This window comes from Nasonia vitripennis, assembly GCF_009193385.2.
Source record: "Nasonia vitripennis strain AsymCx chromosome 4 unlocalized genomic scaffold, Nvit_psr_1.1 chr4_random0009, whole genome shotgun sequence".
NCBI lineage: Eukaryota > Metazoa > Arthropoda > Insecta > Hymenoptera > Pteromalidae > Nasonia > Nasonia vitripennis.
The window spans coordinates 797,614-820,611 of record NW_022279645.1 but is presented as its reverse complement, the minus strand read 5'-3'; the positions used below and the strand labels follow the sequence as shown (position 1 = coordinate 820,611).

Genomic DNA, 22,998 nt, shown 5'->3' with positions numbered 1-22,998 from the left:
TATTCGTGCACTTATCATAAAAAGTACGGTGTGCAACAAGGGGATATACAATTTTCCCCCCTAGTTACACAATATACTATTAAATATTAAAAAATGTTTTCAAACTCTTTGCAATTATTTGATTAAACTATCAATTATATTAACAAAATATAACAATAAAATAATATTAACTAAAAATTTTTTTTATTTACATTTATAATATAATGTAAATTGTAGGATTATAACAATCATCAAGATACGCGATAGCGCAGCACTGACAAGAAAGGACGAAGTTCGGTTTAGGATAGGGCGATCCTATATACTTTAAAATTGGGTTTTCTAACATAAATGTCGATTGCATTTAAATCATTAGTTTTTCTGGTAGAAGTTAAAACTAAGAAAAACTAAGAAAAACTAAGAAATAAAATAATTCTTGATAATTTTAAAGAAATTTGAAGAAAGTTTGAGATTTACTCTACATTAATGGACATATTTATTAAATATAATAGCTTTTCTTAGTTTTTCTTAGTTTCCCTTAGCCTTTCTGAATTAATCTTAAGCTTTATCATTTTTTTAACGTTTTTTAAGATTTTTTTTCAGTATTGTTATGTATCTTTTAAAAAGATTTTCTTAGTTTTTCTGAATTAATTTCAAACTTTACCGTGTTTTCTTAATATTTCTTAGTTTTTCTTAACATTTAGTTGTTAGTCAATTTATACTAAAACTATGATATTAAACTGGATATTTTTTCCTTGATTCTTTTTTTACCTATTTCGGAGGAAGTAGCTCTTTCAAACTCAGTTACTTCGCAATTTTCCAAAAACGAAAAAAATGTTCCATTACAATATAAGGACAATAAGAATATTATATTTCGAATACAACCGTGGCGCCGAGTTAAAGTTCTTGCCTCTGAACCGAAAGGTCTAGGATTCGAATCCCAGGGTAGGTTTTTTTTTTGGAATAATAATGTAAATTTTTTTACGGAAATTCTATAAAAGTTACTAGTACAGTAAACTAAAAATCACTAAGAAAAACTAAGAAAAGTTAAGGAAAGTTAAGAAAATCCAAGAATCAGCGAGAAATTTGTCCATTATTGTGTAATAATTTTTAGGTTTTCTCATTTTTGTATTAATCTTTCTTACAATATCCTGGCTTTTCTTATTTTTTATAACCAAACATTTTTTTTTTCTCTGTAATTAATTACATTCCATAGTTTTTCTTAATTTTAATTTCTACCAGGGTTGCATTTATGCGCATCTGTTGGTACCTATTTGAAATATATTAACCTAATCTTTCATCTTTAAAAGGATTCATTAGGATGTATTACGTTATTAACTTAATATTGCAAGTTGAAAATTTGCTTGTTGAATTTCTTTTCGTCAGAATTTTTTCTCCCGAGATTTTGTCTCCTCCGGTCACGTGACTTCCGGTCAGATGTATTATTCGCCAGTGGTTACAGTAGTTATAATCTACTTTACCGACACTCGTCTGCTACTCCGTGCACACACCCGATTGTGTTATTATATATTATATATATATATATATATATATATATATATATATATATATATATATAATGCTATACGATTATATGCACGATGGGATCAATGTCCAAAACAATAGTAGCTTGTTGTCTATCAAATAGATCAGGAATTCAAAGAGACTATGCTTTGTAAAAGATGTGTATATGTGAAGAACTAAGATTAGTGGGACGAAGAAGGAGAGATTACATATATTGGGGAGGGAATGGGTTTGGTGCTCGACCAGGTGATGGAGATAGAAACAGAGAAGGGAAGCATAATAAAAGAAATGGGAATCATGAAGCGTATAGAATCTGACCATCTTCCGGTAGCCTTCTCAATAGAAAAGGGGGAAAGAAAAGATAGAGCCACAAGAGAGAGGAAGGAGGGTAAAAATAAAAGATTTAAATGGAAGGAGAGACGGGGGCGGAGTATAGAAATGTAATGAAAAAAAAATGGAAAGAGTTAAAAGAGGGAGAAAGGAGCAACCAGGAAAGTTGGGAAAAGTTAAAGAGGGAAATCAAGGACACGGCAGAAATGCTAAATCTAAAACTGAACGCGGGGAAAGGGGTAGGGGAGAAAATAATAGAAAATACTTGGGAAATGGAAGAACAGAAAAAGAAAGTGTTTAAAGCACTGAAGTGATGGATAGGAACTAAAGGGGAGAGGGAAAAAGAAAAAGAAAAAGAAAAGCTAGGAAAGGGCGATTCTAAGAAAATTAAGGAGAGAGAGAGCAAAAGGCAATGGGCAGAAAAAAGGTGGGATAAAGTAGAAAAATGTAGAAATGTAAATGAATTCTGGGAGGCAATAAGAGAGTTTAGGCCTAGGAAAGAAAGAAAAGGGGGAATGATAGAAAAATAAAAGTGGAGAGACCATTTGGAGAGGTTACTGGAAGGTGGGGGGGAAATAAATAGGCATAAGGAAACAAGTGAAAAGACCAGGGAAAAAAGAAGGGAAAAAATGAGGAGGGGAGGAAATAAAGAATCTATATCTAAAGGAGTTTTCTTCTTCCTTCTTTTGGTTTTTTTTTATCATCGACGAGTGCTTGTAACCGGTCTTTTTTGCGCTGTGCTTCTGACTCATCTTGGTTGCCTAGTCGTCTCCAAGTGAGACGCGATGATGATCGGGCGCTATTTATAGCAGTAAAATAATAGTTGGAAAGAGAGGGAAAACGTTACGATCTCCTGATAAGTAAACATTTATTGTCAAAGACGATTCTCTCGTTAAAATTATCTGTTCTGTTGGTTCTGCGAAATGTTTCTAATTTAGTGTGTCGTTTTTTATAACACTCTCTATAACAGTCTTATTTTACCTCACTGTCATTCGAACGCGCTAACGCTAATTTTCCTGCACATACACCCATCTTGCGCATTGGCTGATTGCCGAATAAGGATCTTTAATAATTGTTGCAGTATAAATAAGGAAAAGTGTGATGGTGAATAATAATAAAATGTTTTTTTTTTAATGTATTAAAAGTTTATTCAGGAAAATATATACATGGTATACGCAAGAGGTTAAATTTTTGGGCAAATTTTACATAATTTAGCACATATTTTGCGATGAACGGTAAACCGCACACGAGGATTTCGCATAATACAATTCTCAAATATTGTTCTTTAGAATTGTCGTTGTTATCGTCAACCATTTTATCCAGTACAAAACCTTCTATAGCGATGTTACTTCTCGAATAAAACTTTCATGAAATCTGTCAAAATGTTTTTAATTTTTTGTGGTTCTTCGACTTCCAGAGCAGTCTTCAAATATTCGAGAACGTAGTCGTAGGTGCGGTTTACCTTACCGACTAGAGTTTTCAAAACATCCAAACGTTGATCGACCAGTGAACTATGTACACGGATTCCTTCGAATGTTAGGTGTTGCATGACTATACCCGGTGGGTTAGATGTTTTCATTTTGTTACAAACTGGCTGAGCGATTTCTCCTCCTTCGTCTTCTTCGCTTGCCTGTGTATTTTTAGGCCTTTCGTCGATTGTGATTGACTTGATGCCGTACGCGGTTGAAAAGTTTAAGTCTTGATTTGTAAACAGGCAAAATCCGTTGGGATAACCGTAACGGTCGATATCGAGACCCTTGTTTAGGTAATGTATACCTGTGCCGGAAAAAGCGTATGATAAGCGTCTACGTATAGCTTATAGTCACCGGTAAAGCGTGACTGCAAGGGCCTGCTGGGGACTTGAACGCCGTCCACGTAGAGCGAAATAAAGTTTATGTTAAAGTATTGAAAATTAAAAGGGAGATTAAAAATTGAGCTTTCTATTGCCGTTGAAGGCTTTATTTTTAACAAAGCCCAGGATGATCCTTTTGGGTAGCTGTCCGAGTATAACGTTGTCCAGGGTGTCGCCGAGTATACCGCTGTGCAGCGTAAACGACTTGACTCCGGTCCTTGTTAAGGGGTACTTCGCTGTTGTTTTAGCAAGAGCGTTCGCGTGCGCTAGTGAAATACCCGGGCTTATCTTGGCACGACGCACGATCAGTGTAGCCTCCTTGATGTGCACCGAAAATTTTCCGTAGTCGGACCAGTCCATGAGGCAAAAGGCGTCTTTGCTACGGACCAATCTTGTTCTCACGTCTACACCGTTGATCAGGAATTTAGGCTGATTAAAAACGTCACTGGCAGGCTAACGATCGGACTCGTTAGCCTGCCAGTGTTTGAGCAACAAGAATGCTTTTTTCTGATGAATTTTCGGCATGCTTTCGATAATAGTTTCTTCCGAGAGCGGTGTCGCGAGATTCTCATCGCAAGGCTCTTTGAGTTGTTCGCTTTCCTTAAAGAACAGAAGTCGCCGCAGTGCTTGCAAGTAGTTTTTACACTTTTCCTCTTCACTGATAAATTTTTTTGAATTAAGAATCTCGTGCATTTCCGCGTCTAGTCGTCATAAGTTATCCCCAAGCGTTTGTACACTGCCCTCGGTTGTTGGTGGTGTTGGTATCGTGTGCTGCTAAACAGTATTTCGTAAACGCTCGGCCATCGTCTCTGGTACAACAATCATTTTTCTGGCATGCTCCATGTTAGTGTAAAATTTTCGAAAAAATCGTGCTGATGAGCGGTTCGAGAAGCAGCGGTGAGAAAAAACCACCGCTCTGAATTATAGTGCGTTTTCGGCGTTTCCAAGTACCAGCTGTGTAAGTGCTTCGATCGATTTTCTCAAGACGCGTTTGTGCTTTTTTAGACGACGTTTTTCGCACTTCTTGATTTCGACTATTCCGTGTAAGACGTTGAGCGCGCACTCGCAGATACACTTGATAAGCTGTTTATCAGCAGTCCGTATCAAGGCGTCGCGCTGTTTTGCGCTGGGGTGACAGTGCGTTCAAAAGTGAAACGTGTTTTTTAAAAAAATGTTTACCACATACAATACACGGATCGGTGCTGCTGCTGCAGGATGTTCGTGCGGCCATCGTCACAGAGTCTGCTTTAGGCTCGTTACAATCAGCACATTAAATAATGTTGTGTATCGCACTCTGCATCTATCGTCGAACCGTTTTGCAGCGACGAGGCACGTACGCGTATTGCAGCTGATCGTCGGGAAAAACGCATGTTCGAAATCGAAAGTCGTCCGGCGTATCCTGTTTTAGATCCAAGAGTAGATAGCTATGGGGACGACTACATGCGTTCATGTAGGCCTCTTGCAGAAATTTTGAGTCTTCGGGATAAACTTGTCGCGCTAGGTACTGGATTTGCGCACGGTCGCGAGGATTCTTAAACAAAACGATGTAATTCGAATTGAAAGACAAATCACGTGTATTTGCACCTTTGTAAAAAAAATTCTGACATAGATATATAGTGGATATGTTTTTGTGATGACAGCCGCGTATAAATAAATCGAGTACTACACTGTTAGAATATTCATGCATCAATTAGTCTAAAATAAGCAATTTTTTCTTATCGTTATCGTTGGAATAGTCGCTTGGCTGTGGCGATCGTTCCCGAAACTCTGTATTCAGATTACCGGGTATTTTTAATTCGCTCCTATACGTATCTTGCCATTCACCATAGTAAAATAAGACGCGATCAAAGCGCACGTTGCACATTTCAGGCAGATAAGCGAGAAACCGTTTTAAGAATACGTTTTTTCCACACATCTTTGGGCCTGATATGATGCACGTGAACAAACTCTTCCAGCGAATATCCATCTTTGTTACTGACAAAAATAAACAACCGTCCACCTGTTTTATTGTCGTCGATCCCCGCAGTGGCGGCGGCGCGGTCGAGGCACGTCACAGTCAGCTTATCACGTGCCTCGTTATCAGCTGTTTTTCCGGGCGGGCGGGCGCATGATAAGCTGAAACGGCGCGACCGCTGCTTTCTAGCCTACATGCGGGGTGATCAGCTGATGATCGGCCGTCGCGATAATAAGCTGATTTTTGGAGTGATGAGTTATGGTAAATAGATTTTTTTTACTTCTACAGTATAGATACGAATACATCAAGGTAAGTTTTTTCTTTTATTTTAAATCATATTTATTGAGATGTAGACATATTTTACAATGGGTTATTTCTTTTATAACCAAAAGGAAGAGAACAGTTTTTTCATGATACGTGCACGAAAAAGGCCACTTTCCACGCATGTAAAATGAATAAAAAATCGAGTTTTTCTTAGCAGCGGGAAAAACTACTCCCTTGGGAGGAAAAAACTTTTATATAAATAATAAAAAAACTTTTTTATAAATAAATACTCCCTTGGAAAGAAAAGACTTTTTCCTCCCAAGGGAGTATTTTTTTCCAGAAAAATTTACTCCCTCGGGAGGAAAAAGATGTTTCCTTTTGCAGCCTATCCGATGGATGTGTGTGTCGATATAAGTATTTACAAAATTTTCAGAATTTTTGAAATTTTCAAAATTGTCGAAATTTTCAAAATTGTCGAAATTTTCAAAATTCTCAAAATTGTCGAAATTTTCAAAATTGTTTAAATTTAAACAATTTTCGAAATTTAAAAAATTTTTCGAAATTTTCGACAATTTTGAGAATTTTGAATACAAATTTGTTTTACTTTGAAAAGTCCTCGAATTTCCCATTTCTTTCATATGCATGATAAGTGGCCTTGGCCTATTCGTACACTTATCATAAAAATTACGGTGTGCAACAAGGGGGGAGTGAAACGGGTAATCGAAACTCTCGAGCGCGCCTCGCCTGAATGATTTCATGACCATACTCGCATTCGCGCTGAACCAACCACTCTATAGATTTTTGAGAATGTTTGTCACCTCGGCGATAACCGCTAGCAGGTATAATACCTATAGTCTTATCGCATAAGAAATTTTTTCTGTATACAAGCAAGCAAGCACTCGCTATAGTAGTTGCTTCAACGAATGGACAGATTATACCGTGTTTCGTCGTTATACCACGCGTAAAACGCTTGTCGCTCTTTGACAGACATAGAATCCAGCGCGTTAAATCTTTCGTCGGGCAGAGGGCCGACATAATTTTTGTTCTCGGGGATATTAAACAAATGCGGGAAATAGCCCTTTTTGCGCACGGCGGCAGGCCAAAAGTTTCGGGCAATAAACTTAAGCGCATGTGAAAATAATTTAGACTGTCAATAAATTTGGTTCGGCCACATTGTAGCAAAACGATATTTTTTCCATTGAGTACGACACGAGGATTGGCATTTTCACACTCTTCAACTAAATACTTCAAAATAAACTGGGCATTGATACTAAATACGAGTGAATGTCGCACATAACTAACTCAAGCCACAAAATAGGGTCAAAATTTTCAGGCATAGTCTTTAACAAACGCATGACTATTCGCACACCATTTACACGAAATCTATGTACATAGTGATTACGCCCTTCTATGCTGGCAAATCGAACACCTAAACCTTGAATACCCATATTATTATCATTTTCTCTAACGCTACCCTCGACGCTATCGTAATCGCTGTGTACACGTTGCTCGTCGCCGCTATGCACACTTTCCTCACGACACACACTACTGTCGCTATGTATACTATTCTTACCACTACTACTCCGGCTGCTGCTGCTGCTACGGATGCCGCTGCTGCTGCTGTTTCCGGTGGTAGAGCTGTCATTGTCGTTACTTTGACGACTACGACGACGAGGCCGACGACGTACCTCTGATCCACCGCCTATCTGTGTTGGCGTGTTTACAGCAGTATTTATGACACTTTCGGATGAGTCTAAATCGTCGGGTAAGGGTAAAAATTTTGAAAAATAAATATTTGAAAGGCAAAAATTACGAATTGAATTATAACGAAATTTCTAATCTTTACCCTTTCTAACTTTTATTTTTCAAAATTTTTACCATCACCCGGGATGAACACGCGCGCGCACCAACAAAAAGGTGAGTCCACATGAGCGCGGAAAACGGCAACCTGGCGTACACTAGCGAACGATACTGTTACAGTACACCAGGCGACGCGTACCAAACGCTGCGAATACATTCACCCTCCATACATGTATACTGATGCACACATCCGCACCACGGGGCTATATAAGGCCAACCGCTAAGCGTCGAAGGCAGTTCAGTTCGAGCTTCCGATCCAGGCAGTACCGTGAGCATACGATACTACATGAGCCAGAGCCAGACAACTACCGACGAAATCTCTCAGAATTATTGTCGTGAGCACACGAGATAATCAGGACCCGGAGCAACCGCAAGTGTCGTCCTCGTGAGCACACTTGGTCGACACTCAGAGTCACTTAACACTGCACCGACGCCTCTCTGCTCCTTTTGCCGCTGTGTGCACACATGGTTAAGGGAGTATCGAGAACTGCACCCGAAGATCCGCAGAGTCGTACGCACACGTCTCTGCGAGTCCTAAGGGCTCCCCAGAAAAGTTGACGTGTCTGACTGCTGCTGTGCGCACACAGGGCAATCGAAACCGCCACTGCGCTAAACATCCTGACCGACGAATCCATGCGTAGACTTCATCGCGCACGAATGTTTCCATAAGAACAACCGATTGACACCGCACCGTAACGTTGTAACCACGTTGTTCAATCGTACCATTGTAATACGAATTGTAAAGGCGAAATGTTTCTAATACCCACGTGATTTAATTTCTGGTAAAGGTGGGCTCTAACATCAACAATCTACAGTTGTAAATAATAGTTTAAATATAGTATCATGTTTATTGAACATAACATACAGAGTAATCGATATTTTACAACAATAGTAGGTAATTTTAGAATCATAACGTTATTTTAACTCTATCTGATCCGAGATTCCGTTAGTAGCTTCGAATAGCTTGAAATCTGGCAAATAGTCTTCAGTTGCATAATTTATTTTTATTTCATGATTCTGACTTGTTTCCTCATTACATGATTGAAATTCTACATTATTAATAGGTATATCATTATATTGTATACGTTTCTTTTGACCTATCTTCAATTAATATTTTAACCAATTTTCATTACAATTTGTTTCTAAATGGTCTATCTCTTTACATACTATTCCGTAAATAATATCTCATGTTGATTCCCGTTTCTTTATAGTAAATAGCTTCTAGGTTTTTAAATATTATACAATTTTTAATTGAGTGACCCCGTATTCCACAGTAATCGCAAGTTGTATGTTTATTATTAGTACTTATTAAAGAGATATTTCCGACCACGAAACGCACACAAGCGTTTGCGTTTGCTGCAGGTCTAGGTTACGAGTGACATCAAGGCGCCTGTAGAATTTGAGTGCATAGAGGGCACGAAAAACCTTTTACTGCATGTATTTATTATGCACTTTCCAATCCAGGCTAGGTGTACTCTAGCCTCCAAAGTTACATGCCTCAGAGACGAAATCCAGCGACACGTCGTCGGTTGACTCTATTACTTCAAGAGATCGTTTCCAATCTGCTAATGTACAAGTTGCTTCTAAGGACCATGACCTTGCATTTAATGAAGTTTAATGAAAGTCCGTTTACTGTGGCGCAGTCGCCCCCTGTGCACCAGCCTGTGCATTTTCCAAAGCTTGCCCTAGTCTATTTGAGAGAAAGAGAGAGAGAGAGAGAGAGAGAGAGAGAGAGAGACAGACAGAGAGAGAGAGAGAGACAGAGAGACAGAGAGAGAGAGAGAGAGAGAGAGAGAGAGAGAGAGAGAGAGAGGTAATTACGTATGACAACCGTACATGAGAAAGTACATGCGCTCGTGTGTTTGTGTGTTTGTGCGCGGCAATTTGCGCGGGAAATATTTAGGTCACTGCATTGTAGGGAAGGATTGTGTTAAATAGACGCGAATAGATTGTATTTATTGAGTAACCTATTTCCCTCTTCCCCGCGTTCTTCCAAGAGTCAGTGATTGTACCGAACCCCGCTGTAAAATAATCGGCGCGTATACGAGGTGCAAGGAGTAGCGTGCAGGATGCTGGGAGTCACCTTGTCTCTGCTTTACCTAAATTTTCTCTCGTTTGTGTGTCCAGGTCCCCTACCAGTGATGCAGCAGCTTATATTTGCCTTATTATCTAAAGTTTATTTTCTTAACTTTCATACGTTGCTCGTATAAATTGATGCAACAGATAATTTTTTTTTAATTACATTCTTTCTTTTTGTAGAAACTTTTTGTTTATTGAGGTTAATTTCCCATATTTCGGACGTGTTGCAACAAGACACGAGTCTCGTTGATAAATATACGCGAAGGTGGCTGCAACAGGCTCAGCGCGAAGTTAGCTGCGCGACATGAAGGCGAGTCCGCACGAAGCGAAATGAGCGCGCGCACGTAATGACCAGAATGCGAGTCCGCATGAGCGCCGGCCGCGGTGGCTCAACAAGCGATTCAGCCGTAACGCGCCAGGCGGCGGGCTCAGCGTACACATACATGCCGCAGGGCTTTATAAGTCTTTATATATAAGGCTTTATAAGTCCGACCGCGCGGTGTCGCTGGCAGTTCAGCTCGAGCTTCCGATCCGGGCAGTACCTTGAGCGAATGATACTGCAAGGAGGGCCAGAGTTAGACCACCGCCGACGAAACCGTACCCCGATCCTCTGGATTATCGTCGTGAGCACACGAGATAATCAGGAAAATATAACGACAGCGAGACCCGTGGACGATACCCAGAGTCGCCGAAACCAGCCTCGCACATCCCGACGTATCTCTGCTCCCTCTGCCACTGTGCGCACACAGGGTAGAGAGAGTAGCAAGACGCTCACCGACGATTCGCTGAGTCGTGCGCTCATACATCTCGGTAAATTTATGGTTAACCTCTCTTCTCCGAAACTACTTTACGCCGACGTCTTTCGACTCTTTTTGTCACTGTGCGCACACAGGGCGAAAGGAGGAATGAGGCCAGCGACGAGGATCCGCAGAGTCGTGCGCACACGTCTCTGCGAGTCCGAAGCTAATCTCAAAACACCGTGACATCGGTCCGACTGCCTCTGTGCGGACACAGGACAACCGAAATCGTTATCACGCGACGCATTCGGATCGACGTAGCCGTGTATACATGACTCCGTCGCAACCGAATGCAAACTCAACCTCAAATCCCCGTCATCGCTCCGTAAACCCGACACCGTGCCGTATCACCGATGCCGTGGTATTTTATTTCTGTTACAGGTGGGCCTTAACATCACTCACCCACATTGTTATTTTAAACACCAAATACATATTTGTTTTTGTTATCGTACAAACAGAGTCTTGAATAAACCTTTTCCCCTAACCAAATCCTAGATCCGACTGATTGCCCAGCACTGGGGAAAAGTAGAAACGTTACAGTGTTTATGTATTTTAGATAGCCAAACAAGTCACCGTGGTATATGCATATAAATGTAAAAATAGTGTCTCGTAAATATTAGAGTAGTCATTTACATCACGTCGGATGCAACTAACTTAGTGTACTTTCTAGACACTTGTGCCAGCAAAAGCCTACTGTCAGTTAATTTCGGTGATTGCAGCAATATATACTTATAAGTTTCATTTATATTTTGAATAATACTGCAAAAAATACTATCATTTTCAGGGTGAAGTAATATATGTATTAAAAGAAGTTGAAATGTCATCTGCGCAAATATGTAGCTTTGTAATTGGAGATGCTTGTGAGGATGTATACAATCCACTACATGATTGGGAAGTTGTGTTTCCGCCAGTTAACAAACCTACTATAAAGCCACCAGTATCTCCACTTGAAGGTGCTCCAAACTTCAAAGTATTACATATCTCAGATACTCATTATGATCCATACTATCAAGAGGGTACGAATGCTGAGTGTAACGAACCACTTTGTTGCCGATTGACTAACGGGCCTGCCTTGACGCCATCTGCAGCGGCTGGAAAGTGGGGAGACTATAGAAAATGTGACACACCTAAGCGTACTGTTGATCATATGTTAAACCATATAGCCGCAACGCATCCGGTATGTAATATTTAAAACGATTCTAAATTGAACAATTAAATGAAGTATTTTTTATTGTGCATTGGCATAAATTATGTTTTAAATTTTTTGTTTTGTGATATAAAATGCAGTATTATTTTCTTCTACATACTTTTCATATTCTTTAATTTAGAAAACGATGCCTTCTGCAAACATTCTTATATGTCGCAAAAAATATATTGTAAAATTTTCACGCCCGATGCTGCAACTGCATTTATAAAATTACACATCTTTAGCCGACACTTACAATAGTTAGGTGCTTTGAATGTTTTAAAAATACAGCACTTTCTTTCCAGATGATCCGGGATTAGTCGAATCTATCCACAAAGAAAATTATATTCAGGATGATCAATGCGGTTTTAATCGGTTCAAAAATCCTAGCGATATTTTTAGGCAGTACATAATAGATAAAATAGTAAAATAAATCTTTACTTACTCTTTATCAAAGTGTTCTCTCTGCTTGAAGTTTTCTCGTATTATTTTCTCGTTCGTTTTATATCTATTTGTGTATGTAATGAATTTTTTAACTTTAATAAATTTAATAATTTATACTTAAAGATGTCAGTGTAAAGACCGTACTTAGTATAAGGACGGGCTGCGCGAGTATACAAATAATTATTGAAATTGAGAGAAACTAGCCTTTGGCTCGAGAGCTTTATGTTACTAGAGTTACATGCGGACTGTAAGATTTGAGTATGTCCCACGCTACTCGTCTGCGCTGATGCGAATTTGTGCGCGGACGGTATTCTGTCCGCGGCTACGTTTGGCGGACGTAGGAGTATCCGCTGTTACTTACAGTCGTTGCATGCAAGTTGTTTGTGACACTTCTGTGTCCTGCGGACTCAGCATTATATCCGCTAAACTCACTTCGTGTGTGGATGCTGATGGTTTGTCCACACGTATCGAACTCTTACCTGCCGGTCGTGACTGCGTAGCTGAGTTGAATTTATTTGTGCCAATTGAGGTTTAATTATTATTAAGGGGACGGATACACCTTAACTTGTCAAAAAATGAAAAATTCAATTTTTTGTTTATATTTTTCCTAAATTGTTTAAAAAATGAATTAAACTATTAAATATATTCAGGTATAATGTAAAAAAGATAAAACAATGTTTATATGTGCTGGATATTAACATAAAATTTGTTATTTTTCAAAGTATTTAAACAATTTTCGTTGATTATTTTAAGAAAACTTTTTTAAATAATATTTTTTTGCAAAACCTCAGTGTGGTTTTCATAAATTTCGCACAAATGCGCACACCACATTTGCAGAAAATTTCCCAAGCCTTCTATTTATTGTTAATTTAAGTTAGATAAATTATGGTATTAACTAATTAATATTATAACTCTGGAGCTAGTGAAATTCACTACAAATTAATACCAAATTATATATATATATATATATATATATATATATATATGAGACATATTCATAGACCATGACCTAACATGAAAGGAAAGACGAAACAAGGAGAAACTAAGAGAATACGTGGCAAGGGAAAGGAAAAAGGGAAAAGAAGTGAAAATAGGTTACAACAAATTATGGATAAAAGGGGTAGCATACATATGGAGAGAAAGAGAATAGGAGCTTTTTCGGAAAATAAAGTATGGAAGATTTAGATTTAGATTTAGATTTATATGTTTTTATTGTTGTACATTGTGTTGTACATATTTAAATATAGTAAAAATACAGATAAGATCAACAATTGTTGTGTAAGAAGTGATAGTGTGAAGAGTAAATGGAATGAGGTAAAATGAGATGGATGGGTGTGTATGTTTGTGTCATGTTTGCGTGTTTTCCAATTTAAAGAAATATGACTTAGCTGTTTGTTTAAAGTGTGATATGGATAGTGTGTTGCGAAGGTGAGATGGTAGGCTATTCCAGAGGCAGGAAGCACTGATGAAAAATGAGTTCCTCAGCGTCTCCGTTCTGAAGGACGTGATGTCCAGGGGGGTCACCTCACCCCATACAGGCCTGAGCGCGACGTGGGAATCAAAATAGGCTAATAGGTAGATAGGTACGGAGGTGTTGAACATTTTCCTTAGAAAACAGGCCATGAAGTATTTCCTACGTCCGGCGGTGGTAAGCCATTGCAACTCACACCTATAAGGGGAGATGTGCTCGTCCCTCCTTACACCGTAGATATAACGGATCCCTGTGTTGACAAGCCTCTGCAGCCTCAAGTCAAGTTCCTGCGTCAGGTCACAGTAAGCCAGTGAACAGTAATCGATGATGGGAAATAGGAGTGCTTGCGCCAAGAGTTGGCCCAACCTGAGGTTAGTGCTCTTCCTAAAAAAATAGAGACGGTACATTAAAGAGTGAGCACGTTTACAAACTTGTGTAACGTGCTCTTTCCACGTGAGTTTGGAGTCTAGCATAAATCAGTAGGAGTCTATCATAAGTCAATAGGAAAATAGAACAATTCTGAGAAAAACTGAAAAAGGGAGAAGAGACAACGGAATGGTCAGAACTGAGACGAAAACTAGATAAAGCAATTAGAAATAAAAAGGGAAACAGCAAGAGTGTAAAGAAAAATATGTGGTGGGGCAAGGAATGCAGAATCAAAAAAGCAGAGGTGAGAAAGCTGGGTGAAGCTATAAAGAAAGGAAGAGAAAGGAAAGAGTACGTCAAAGCAAAAAGAGAATGGGGAATGTTAGTGGAAAAGAAAAAGGAAGCGGTAATGGAAAAGAGGATCAGAAAAGCAAGGAAAGACAGAACCGGAAAAAATGATAGAAAGTGCTAAAATGCAGAAGAAGGAAGAGGAGAATAATATGGCAAAAAGATAAAAAATTTCAATGAACAGCTGCGGGAGGAAGAAGAGGGAGAGAAAGTAACTATCGAACACGGGACAGAGGACGTCGTAGAGAGTACAGGAAGAGGAGGGAGAAGAGAATACGGGAGAAAAGGAGCACATTACCGAAAACAAAGTCAGGAAAGTAATTAGGAAAATGAAGAAGGGAAAGGCGCAATGTGCAGACGGGCTTCAAAATGAGGTATGGATACATGGGGAGGAACAGGTTATAGAAGAAATAACTAGGATTCTGGATAACATATGGAAAGGGGGAAATGTACCAGAGGAATTGAAAACAGGACTAATAACCCCCTTATTCCAGAAGGGGAAGAGGGAGGACGTGAAGAACTACAGAGGGATAACTCTTATGGACACATGACACAAATTATACGCGGAAATAATAAGGGAAAGATGGAAAGAGATGCTAGACGATACCCAAATAGGCTTAATAAAACGAAGAGGCACGGTGGATGCGATTTACATTTTGAGTAAAGCAATAGAAACAGAGTTGAAAAAGAAGGAAGATAAAGTTTACGCGTTTTTTGAGGACATGAGAGCGGCTTTCGACAGGCTGAATGACAAGAGAGATATGGGAGATGATGGGAAAGCTAAGGTTAGGAGTAAGAATAAGGAATAGGGTCAAAGAGTTGTATAGTGGGACAAGGAGTGAAATCAAGATTGGAAAGAATAAGATAGGTGGGTTTGAGCTGCACAAATAGGTTGGGAAAGGGTGCCCGCTAATTCCGATACTTTTCAATGTAGCGATAGCAGACACGGAAAAGGAATTGAGCAAGGTACAGGAAGGAGGCATATTACTAGGAAGAAAGAAATTCTGGTCAATTTCTTTCGCGCATGACATAGTGATGCTAGCAAACAATGCGACTGAATTAAAGCAGATGCTGAGGGAATTTAAGAAAATATAAGATAGGAAAGGTTAAGAATTGAATACGAAAAAAACGAATATAATGTGTTTAAAAACGGGGGAAGGAGAAAGAAGGTGGATAGATTTTTCTAGGAAGATAAGGAGATAGAGGTAGTAAAAAATTTCGAATGCCTAAGGTACACATTAAAAGAAAATGGGAAAAGAAGAGGCAGAAATTAAAAAGATAAAGGATAAGCACAGTAATAAGCTTGATGTGGGGCCTAGGAGAAGAAATCTTCAGGAATAACTGGAAATCTAATCTTCAGGAATCTGGAATATTTGAGATGAAAAGGGAACACGGGAGAAACGGGCTGGCTATGACAGCAAGATTCAGGTATTGGATGAAAGAGGAGGAGAGAATATGCAGGTTATGCGGAGAAGAAAAAGAGACGCTCGAACACATATAAGTGAGGTGCAATAGAACAGGTAATAAAGAGAATAACTAGAAAAACATTCCAAACAGGAAAAGAAAGAACTTGGCGAAATTATACAGAGTCATATGAATGAGGGAGGAGAAAGAGAAAATAGAGAAAATTTGAAAAAGAAAATAGGCAAAAGAGAGAAGCAGCAAACAAAAGAACAGAAAGAGCAATTGGAAGGGAACAATAGGAAAAAGGATGAAGAAAAAAATTCAGAAAAAAAGTCATAAGGAGTAAAATAAGGATGTACGAGATCGCAAAAATCTTGGGATCTCTCGTCCCGTCTCAAGAAGAAAAAAATCCCGTTTCGACTTCGAGATCCCGTCTCGCCCGGGGATCTCGAAAATTTTCGGGGATCCCGAAATATTTCGAGAATCACGAGAATTGTCGAAATTCTGGAGTCCAGTCAAGACTCTCGATCCAGCTCGAGACTCTCGAAAAACTCGGGATTCTCGATAGATCTTAATTTTAAATTCAAATTTTTAATAAACTGAACTAATTTTCATAGAAAATTCTTATGGGTGGTCATGTGATGTCGCCGATTTATTTATTTTGATGATTTTGTGAACGCAAGTAACTATAATTAATTCATAACAAACAATAGACTACCTAAGTAGACGCTTTCTTGTATATTTATTTTATATATCGCACCCAAATTCATACTGTACTCACAACCTGACTCTAGAAATTTGCTATGGCACGCCGACTTAACTATCCGGCCCTGATCCACAGGTGAGCAATGTATAAATCTGCAGATTCACAAATTCCTAACCTCAAAAAGTGTATATTGAAAAAATATATGATACGATAAAAAGAACACGCGGGGCGCGTCTAAACTTGCTAGTGTAGATTACAAATTTCGCCATACTGATGCGGCCCGGATCTTTACCTTTATTATTAAATTAAAATTGTTATCTAATTTTTAAATAATTATATCGATTTTTTAGTTATGAGAGTTCAGTTCTATCTGATCGAAATTATCGAAAAAATTAATCAAAGTAAATTGCTTAATATGTACCTTTGAGATAATAAAATTACCTATCTTTATACCACGGAATATTTATATTATCGTTTGTCGTTGTTTTATTATACACCATAAAGCGCAATTGAAAAACTAAATGTCGAACTTTTCTAAAAATTAATATGATTATTGAAGATCTAATTTAGAACTATATACCACTTAAATTTTGAGTCATTTCATGGGGCAGATCCGCAGAAAAACACCAAAAACTAAAAAAAGTCATTTTTTTTATGAAGTTCGATAACTGGAGTAAAAGGGCAATAATTAAGTTTAAATTTTAAATTTAGTTAGCAGTACAACAAACCCTTTCTTTAGGCTGTTTACGAAACTAGTTAGTTTTGAAGATATTAAGGTTCAAAAATTTATTTTTTCACTCTGTATACTCTGTTTAACTGACAACTGCATGATTTCTATCTTAGCCTTTATAAAATAAATTTTAATCTACCTAGGCTTGTTTGTTCTTTCTTTATTTATTAATTTATTAAAAACAAGATTTTCAGTCATGCATGTGCGTTTATTTCATCGTGATATTTTGTTAAACATCTGTTAATAAATTATAACTATGCGAGCGAAAAAGAGAGAGAGAGAGAGAGAGAGAGAGAATTATACAAATGATAAGTGATTTCATTGATTCGATCCCAAGAAATAGATAAAATACTGAAAAAAAAACACGCTTTTCTGGGTTGCACAATAGCTGAACATTTTTCCCACTCGCCCGCTTATGTGCAGCACGTGTTAAATAATTTTATCCATTAAACAGAAAAGTAAAAAGACTGTATGTAATTATGTATGGGGTTAAAATAATTTTGATATCAAAGCAATGAATAATGTTGAAGGAAGCTACGTACCAAGGAATTAGCAGCGATTTTTTAATTATAAAGTGAAATTATTCTTTCATTGAAGTTTTAGATGTGCAGAAAATTGATTCCCCGGCTGCGCTGCTCTGGCACCATGTAAATAACATGCTGAATCTTTTATCTATCTACAAGTTGCCATAAATTATTCAAAAAGAACGTCATCCTTCCCGTATAATGTCATGAGAGAAAAAATCTCGAGTTTTTTCGAGAATTCCGAAATTTTTCGAGAGTCTAGAGCTGGGCCGAGAGTCTTGACTAGACTCGAGAATCTCGACAATTTTCAGAAATCTAGAAAAAGTTCGGAATTGTCAGGCGAGACAGGATCCTGCCTCATCTCGAAAAAATGGTCGAGATAAATCTCGATTCATCTCGAGCCTGGTCTTGCACATCCTTACCATGCACACACACACACACGTTCTTCGTTGCTTCTTTCCTGCAGGCTGTAATTACCCCATTGAGAAGGGTTTGAAGAAGCAAGGCTTTCCCTTCTCCTATCGAATAAATTTCTAGTTATGTTCGGTTAATTGATACGTTTATCATTCCCCAATTTCAGTCAGGATCTTTTATGCAATTTTCTTGATAAGGGATATATTCCTGGTTTTGTAGGTATTACAAAGCCACCTATAGGTAGAGCCAAGGGATCAGGTATCGACAATATTTTCATTAAGTCTTGAAACGGTCCGCGATGTGTTGATTGAACTCGTGAGATTCGTGAACCGAGGTTAGTGATTAGGAGTTGTCTGTTGAGTTGACCAACAACTTCCCTATCCTCTGAAGTGAGAGGCCCACCAGAGGAGATCTATTCGTGTGTTAAAGGGAATGAGTAGGGAATTTCCACTACGCAAGCCCGGCACACTTAGATAAATCACGCAGCTTCAGGCTGATGTGTGAGGTACTACCATCTCACCACGAGCCCGCGACCAGATAGCTCTATCTAAGAACAGGGTACTACTATCCTGAACCGGTGAAACATCTGAAAGGGGATGGAAAGGAGTGGATGATACTATTAACTAAAGGGTTTGAGTCATTGTTATATTATATTTATAATGATGTTCGTTTGTTCACTTGATTATTATTCATATCTGATACTGGATCTCATAACCTACAGGAGAGGGAGTGGACTGCACGCATACTCTTCGTGAGCCTGGGGCTCATGGACTACTGCAGCAAGAAGTGAAAGGTACCATTCGCAAGTTACTCAGTTGAGAGCCACATCATTAATGCTCGCTGCTGGCTCCGGGGCTCCTTATATACCCGTGTCGCTCCCTCTCTCCCAGGTTATATGCTCGCACGCCATCTACCAGCGCATAGGTAAACTATTTACATTTGGCTACTAGCGCCACTCGGTCGGTAACTTGCATACGCCAGGCAAGTTATCTGTTGCTGCTCTCTTATCCCCTTGGCGGGGCCTGCCGTCTTAATAACATTAACACAGCCACATATAAGCTTAGACATGATATAACGGACCATTACCCGATCAGATCAGAAGATGTACAGAACGATCAACTAAAAAAACAACATATAAAACCTATGCAAAAATTTTAGATAAGGTAATTACCGACGCTAAAATAAAATATTAATCAAATCTTCTTTAAAATAATTCCAATAATCCAAAACAATTTTGGGAAATAATTAATACAAAAATCAGGAAAGTTAAAAAATGAAATGATGCCATAAATTACATAAATATAAATAATCAATATAATCATAATAATAAAATAACAAAATTTGAATATTTTTTTTGTAATATACTTGTCAAACAATCCTAAAAATTTCGAACTAAAGCAGATAACGCAAATTCAAGCGTATCTACTTAAAATCTTATTTGTAAAAATCAAAGCGGATTTATTCATTCATTTTGTGACACAAAATATATGCAACAATTAATGCAATATTCTTGTTCCGGACGTAACCGAGGCCTACTAGGGATAATAGCAAGTGCGGCATATTTATTCTTTATTAATAATATATTCTACCTATTAGTAGTTTTAGCGAACATTTTTCCGTCATTTGGCTCTCACATGCGCGAATCGACAAGGCGATTCGTGGCTTCAGGCCAATACAGTTAGGAGTGGTTTTATAATCATTCCTAGACTGCCACGACCTCAGTAGGGAGTTTACTCCACGGATTTTGAAGGTCACTTTCAGTACGGAGAGGCTAAAGGGGCGATCTGTGACTGCCAGGCCAGAGAGTCGAGTGGCGAGAGGCATTCGCGCGGGCACATGACTGCGTGTGTATAGCTATAGATATAGAGGAGCGCGCGCACTGCTTCGAGTCCCTTCGGTAGTCCTCGGGAAAGCGTCTTTGTTTTAGCGGGCCCGAGTTTTCGGCGGCGTTTAATGAGTAGAAGTAGTAGGGGCTATGCGGGTTCTGCACCACTTACCATCCGATCTGGCATTTCTACCATACCGACGCCGGTAACTGTCGGTATGGCAGTTCTGCCTTATCGGCCCCCTTCCCTGTGTCATCTCGCGTCCAGCGGCACCCTGCATTTTCAGCAGCCCGCGTCCCCTGGGTAAAAAAAATCGATGAGCTATAACGATTATTCCTGCCATGCCGATGTCTGTAAGTCGCGGGCATATAAGCATCTGGCTACTTATCTCCGCGTTCCCTGGGTAAAAGAATCGATGATCTATAACGATTATTCCTGCCATACCGACGTCTGTAACTCGCGGGCATATAAGTATCTGGCTGCTTATATATTTTTTTCATCCATAGGCCCGATGCCCGAATCCCGCGTCCCGATTTTTTCTTCACGAATACAGGCTGCTGCCCGTGGGCCGAGTCTCACTACAAACTTGATGTTTATTAAAATATTAATCATTGAATTTTTTTGCGAGGCTAGCTCCCCACTTTCACGATCACTTATTTTATATTCACTTTATATTAATTATAAAATAACACTGTTTTATATAATATAACGAATAATTCAGCAACTGAATTTGGAATGAAGAGGAGTATAGGGTAAATAAATAAAATTTGCAGGTAAGATTAATACATATATTTAAACAAAAATTATAAAATTATCAGTATTCTTTTACAAAATGTCTTAAATTCACTAAGCTGTTTTTTTATTCTTCTTAAACGTCTATCAAATAAATTTAATTAGACAATTGCCTAGATATTTTAATCTAACTTCTCTTTTTTTAGTATCTTCTTTAAAATTATTGTACGCCTCTTCTTTTTCAACGAGTATAGCGTTAACTCTAGTTGGTAAGAAAACATCAAACAAAGAATCTAGCTGTAACACAATTTTCATTCCAAACCTAGTAGCAACTTTTTTCACGTCTGTAATCAAATACGATTTATTAACTTCCAAGTCTCTTAATTTCTTAGTTGGAAGCTAACTTGGATTTTTTCCAGCCTGATTTAATACATCCATGGTTTTGTTGATCTGTAAAAAGAATATATAATTGTATGAAACAATTAATTTTATTTTATTCACTGTAACTGCAAATATCTGTTACAATGCCGCTACCCTAAGCGGGTCTTGGGCGTTGTCTTCCAGATCGGACGGGTGGGTGCCTATCACCACTACACAGCGCGTCCTTAGGTTGCGGATAGAGGAACAGCCCCTGAGAAAGAGGTTAGCTGCGAATAAATTGAATAAGCAGCTGCGGACAGCCGATAGGAACAAGCGTGGGTGTGATGAGCCCACACTGTCGAACGCATTCATCTAGAAACACTACGCAAGTACCACAACAACAAAAACACTTCACATTATCTCTTATTTCTCAATCTATCTCTTTCATCGCACATTACAAACATGGGCAAAAATCCTGCTGCCGAGGAGGATGCGGGAGCGATGACAACTGCCCCGAAAGGGGATGTGTAGAATGATTCGTCACCTGACACAATAGAAGCGATAGGACCGTAGAAGAGTATTCTAACGTAAGGAAACAGACGAGCGCGATCTACAGAAATAAGAAGCGGGAGTATCAAAAGAATCTTATTAGGAGAATAGAAAATAACAGTAAGGAAAATAACCCCCGCGAAATGTACAGAGGGATTAACGCCATCAGAAAGGGGTTTAGGAGTAGAGCGCAATTGATGAAGGACGAAAACGGGGACCTCGTAACAAATGACAACGAATTACTGTCGCTGTGGAAAAATTATTTCGATAAATTATTAAACGTGCACGAAAATAGCGAAGAATTAGGGGACGAAATTCACACTGTTGAACCCCACGTGGAGGAACCGAGCTACCAAGAAGTAGAGGCCGCGATTAAAAAACTAAAAAACAACAAAGCCGCGGGAAATGACTCTATACCAGCTGAGTTACTCAAATATGGGGGCGTCGAGCTCACTTTCAAAATCTATAAACTAGTATGTGCCATCTGGAAAAATGAAACAATACCAGAAAATTGGAAGGAATCTATCATTATACCGATTTTTAAAAAGGGGGATAAGAGAAACTGCAATAACTATAGGGGTATTTCACTTTTAGCAACGTGCTACAAAGTTCTGTCAAACGTAATACAAGCTAGACTCACTCCATTCGCGGAAGATATAGTAGGAGATTATCAGTGCGGATTTCGGCGCAACAGATCGACGAGCGATCAAATGTTTACCATAAGACAGTTGTTAGAGAAAAAGTGGGAATTTTGCGAAACCATACACCAACTATTTATAGATTTTAAAAAAGCGTACGACTCTATTAAGCGAAGCAAAATGTATAAAATTCTAGTACTTCTCGGTGTACCGAAAAAACTCGTGAGATTAATTCAAATATGTCTGAACGGAAGCGCGGGAAAGGTCCGAGTAGGCGGTAATGTATCAGAACCCTTCATGATACGCGATGGTTTAAAACAAGGGGATGGACTCTCTACGGTGCTGTTCAACTTAACGTTAGAGTATGCCGTTAGAAAAATGCAGGTTAGCCAGATGGGCGCAACGCTTAATGGAACAACGCAGATACTAGGCTACGCAGATGATTTGGATATACTGGGGGATTGTAGGGAAACGGTAGCAAGAAACGCGGAAATCCTCATAAAAGCGGTGGAGTATACAGGGTTAGAAGTGAGTGAATCAAAAACAAAGTACATGATTGTGGATAAGCTAGGCATCTGCAGAGGGGAGGAAGGTCTCAGAGTTGGGAATTTTACTTTTGAAAAGGTTAGCGAATTCAGGTATCTGGGTACGACCATAAATGATA

The 22,998-nt window shown here is 38.8% G+C and overlaps 1 protein-coding gene across 6 annotated transcripts in view; it reads left to right on the top strand.

Annotated features, from left to right (window-relative positions):
* Positions 1-22,998, top strand: part of LOC100680431 (sphingomyelin phosphodiesterase) — a 342,073-nt gene that overhangs the window by 97,208 nt on the left and 221,867 nt on the right. For all 6 annotated transcript variants that reach the window (XM_031930127.2, XM_031930124.2, XM_032602052.1 and 3 more), the window contains one exon: positions 11,421-11,813. In XM_031930127.2, the coding sequence (XP_031785987.1) occupies positions 11,421-11,813 (393 nt within the window). The remainder of the gene's footprint in view (positions 1-11,420; positions 11,814-22,998) is intronic.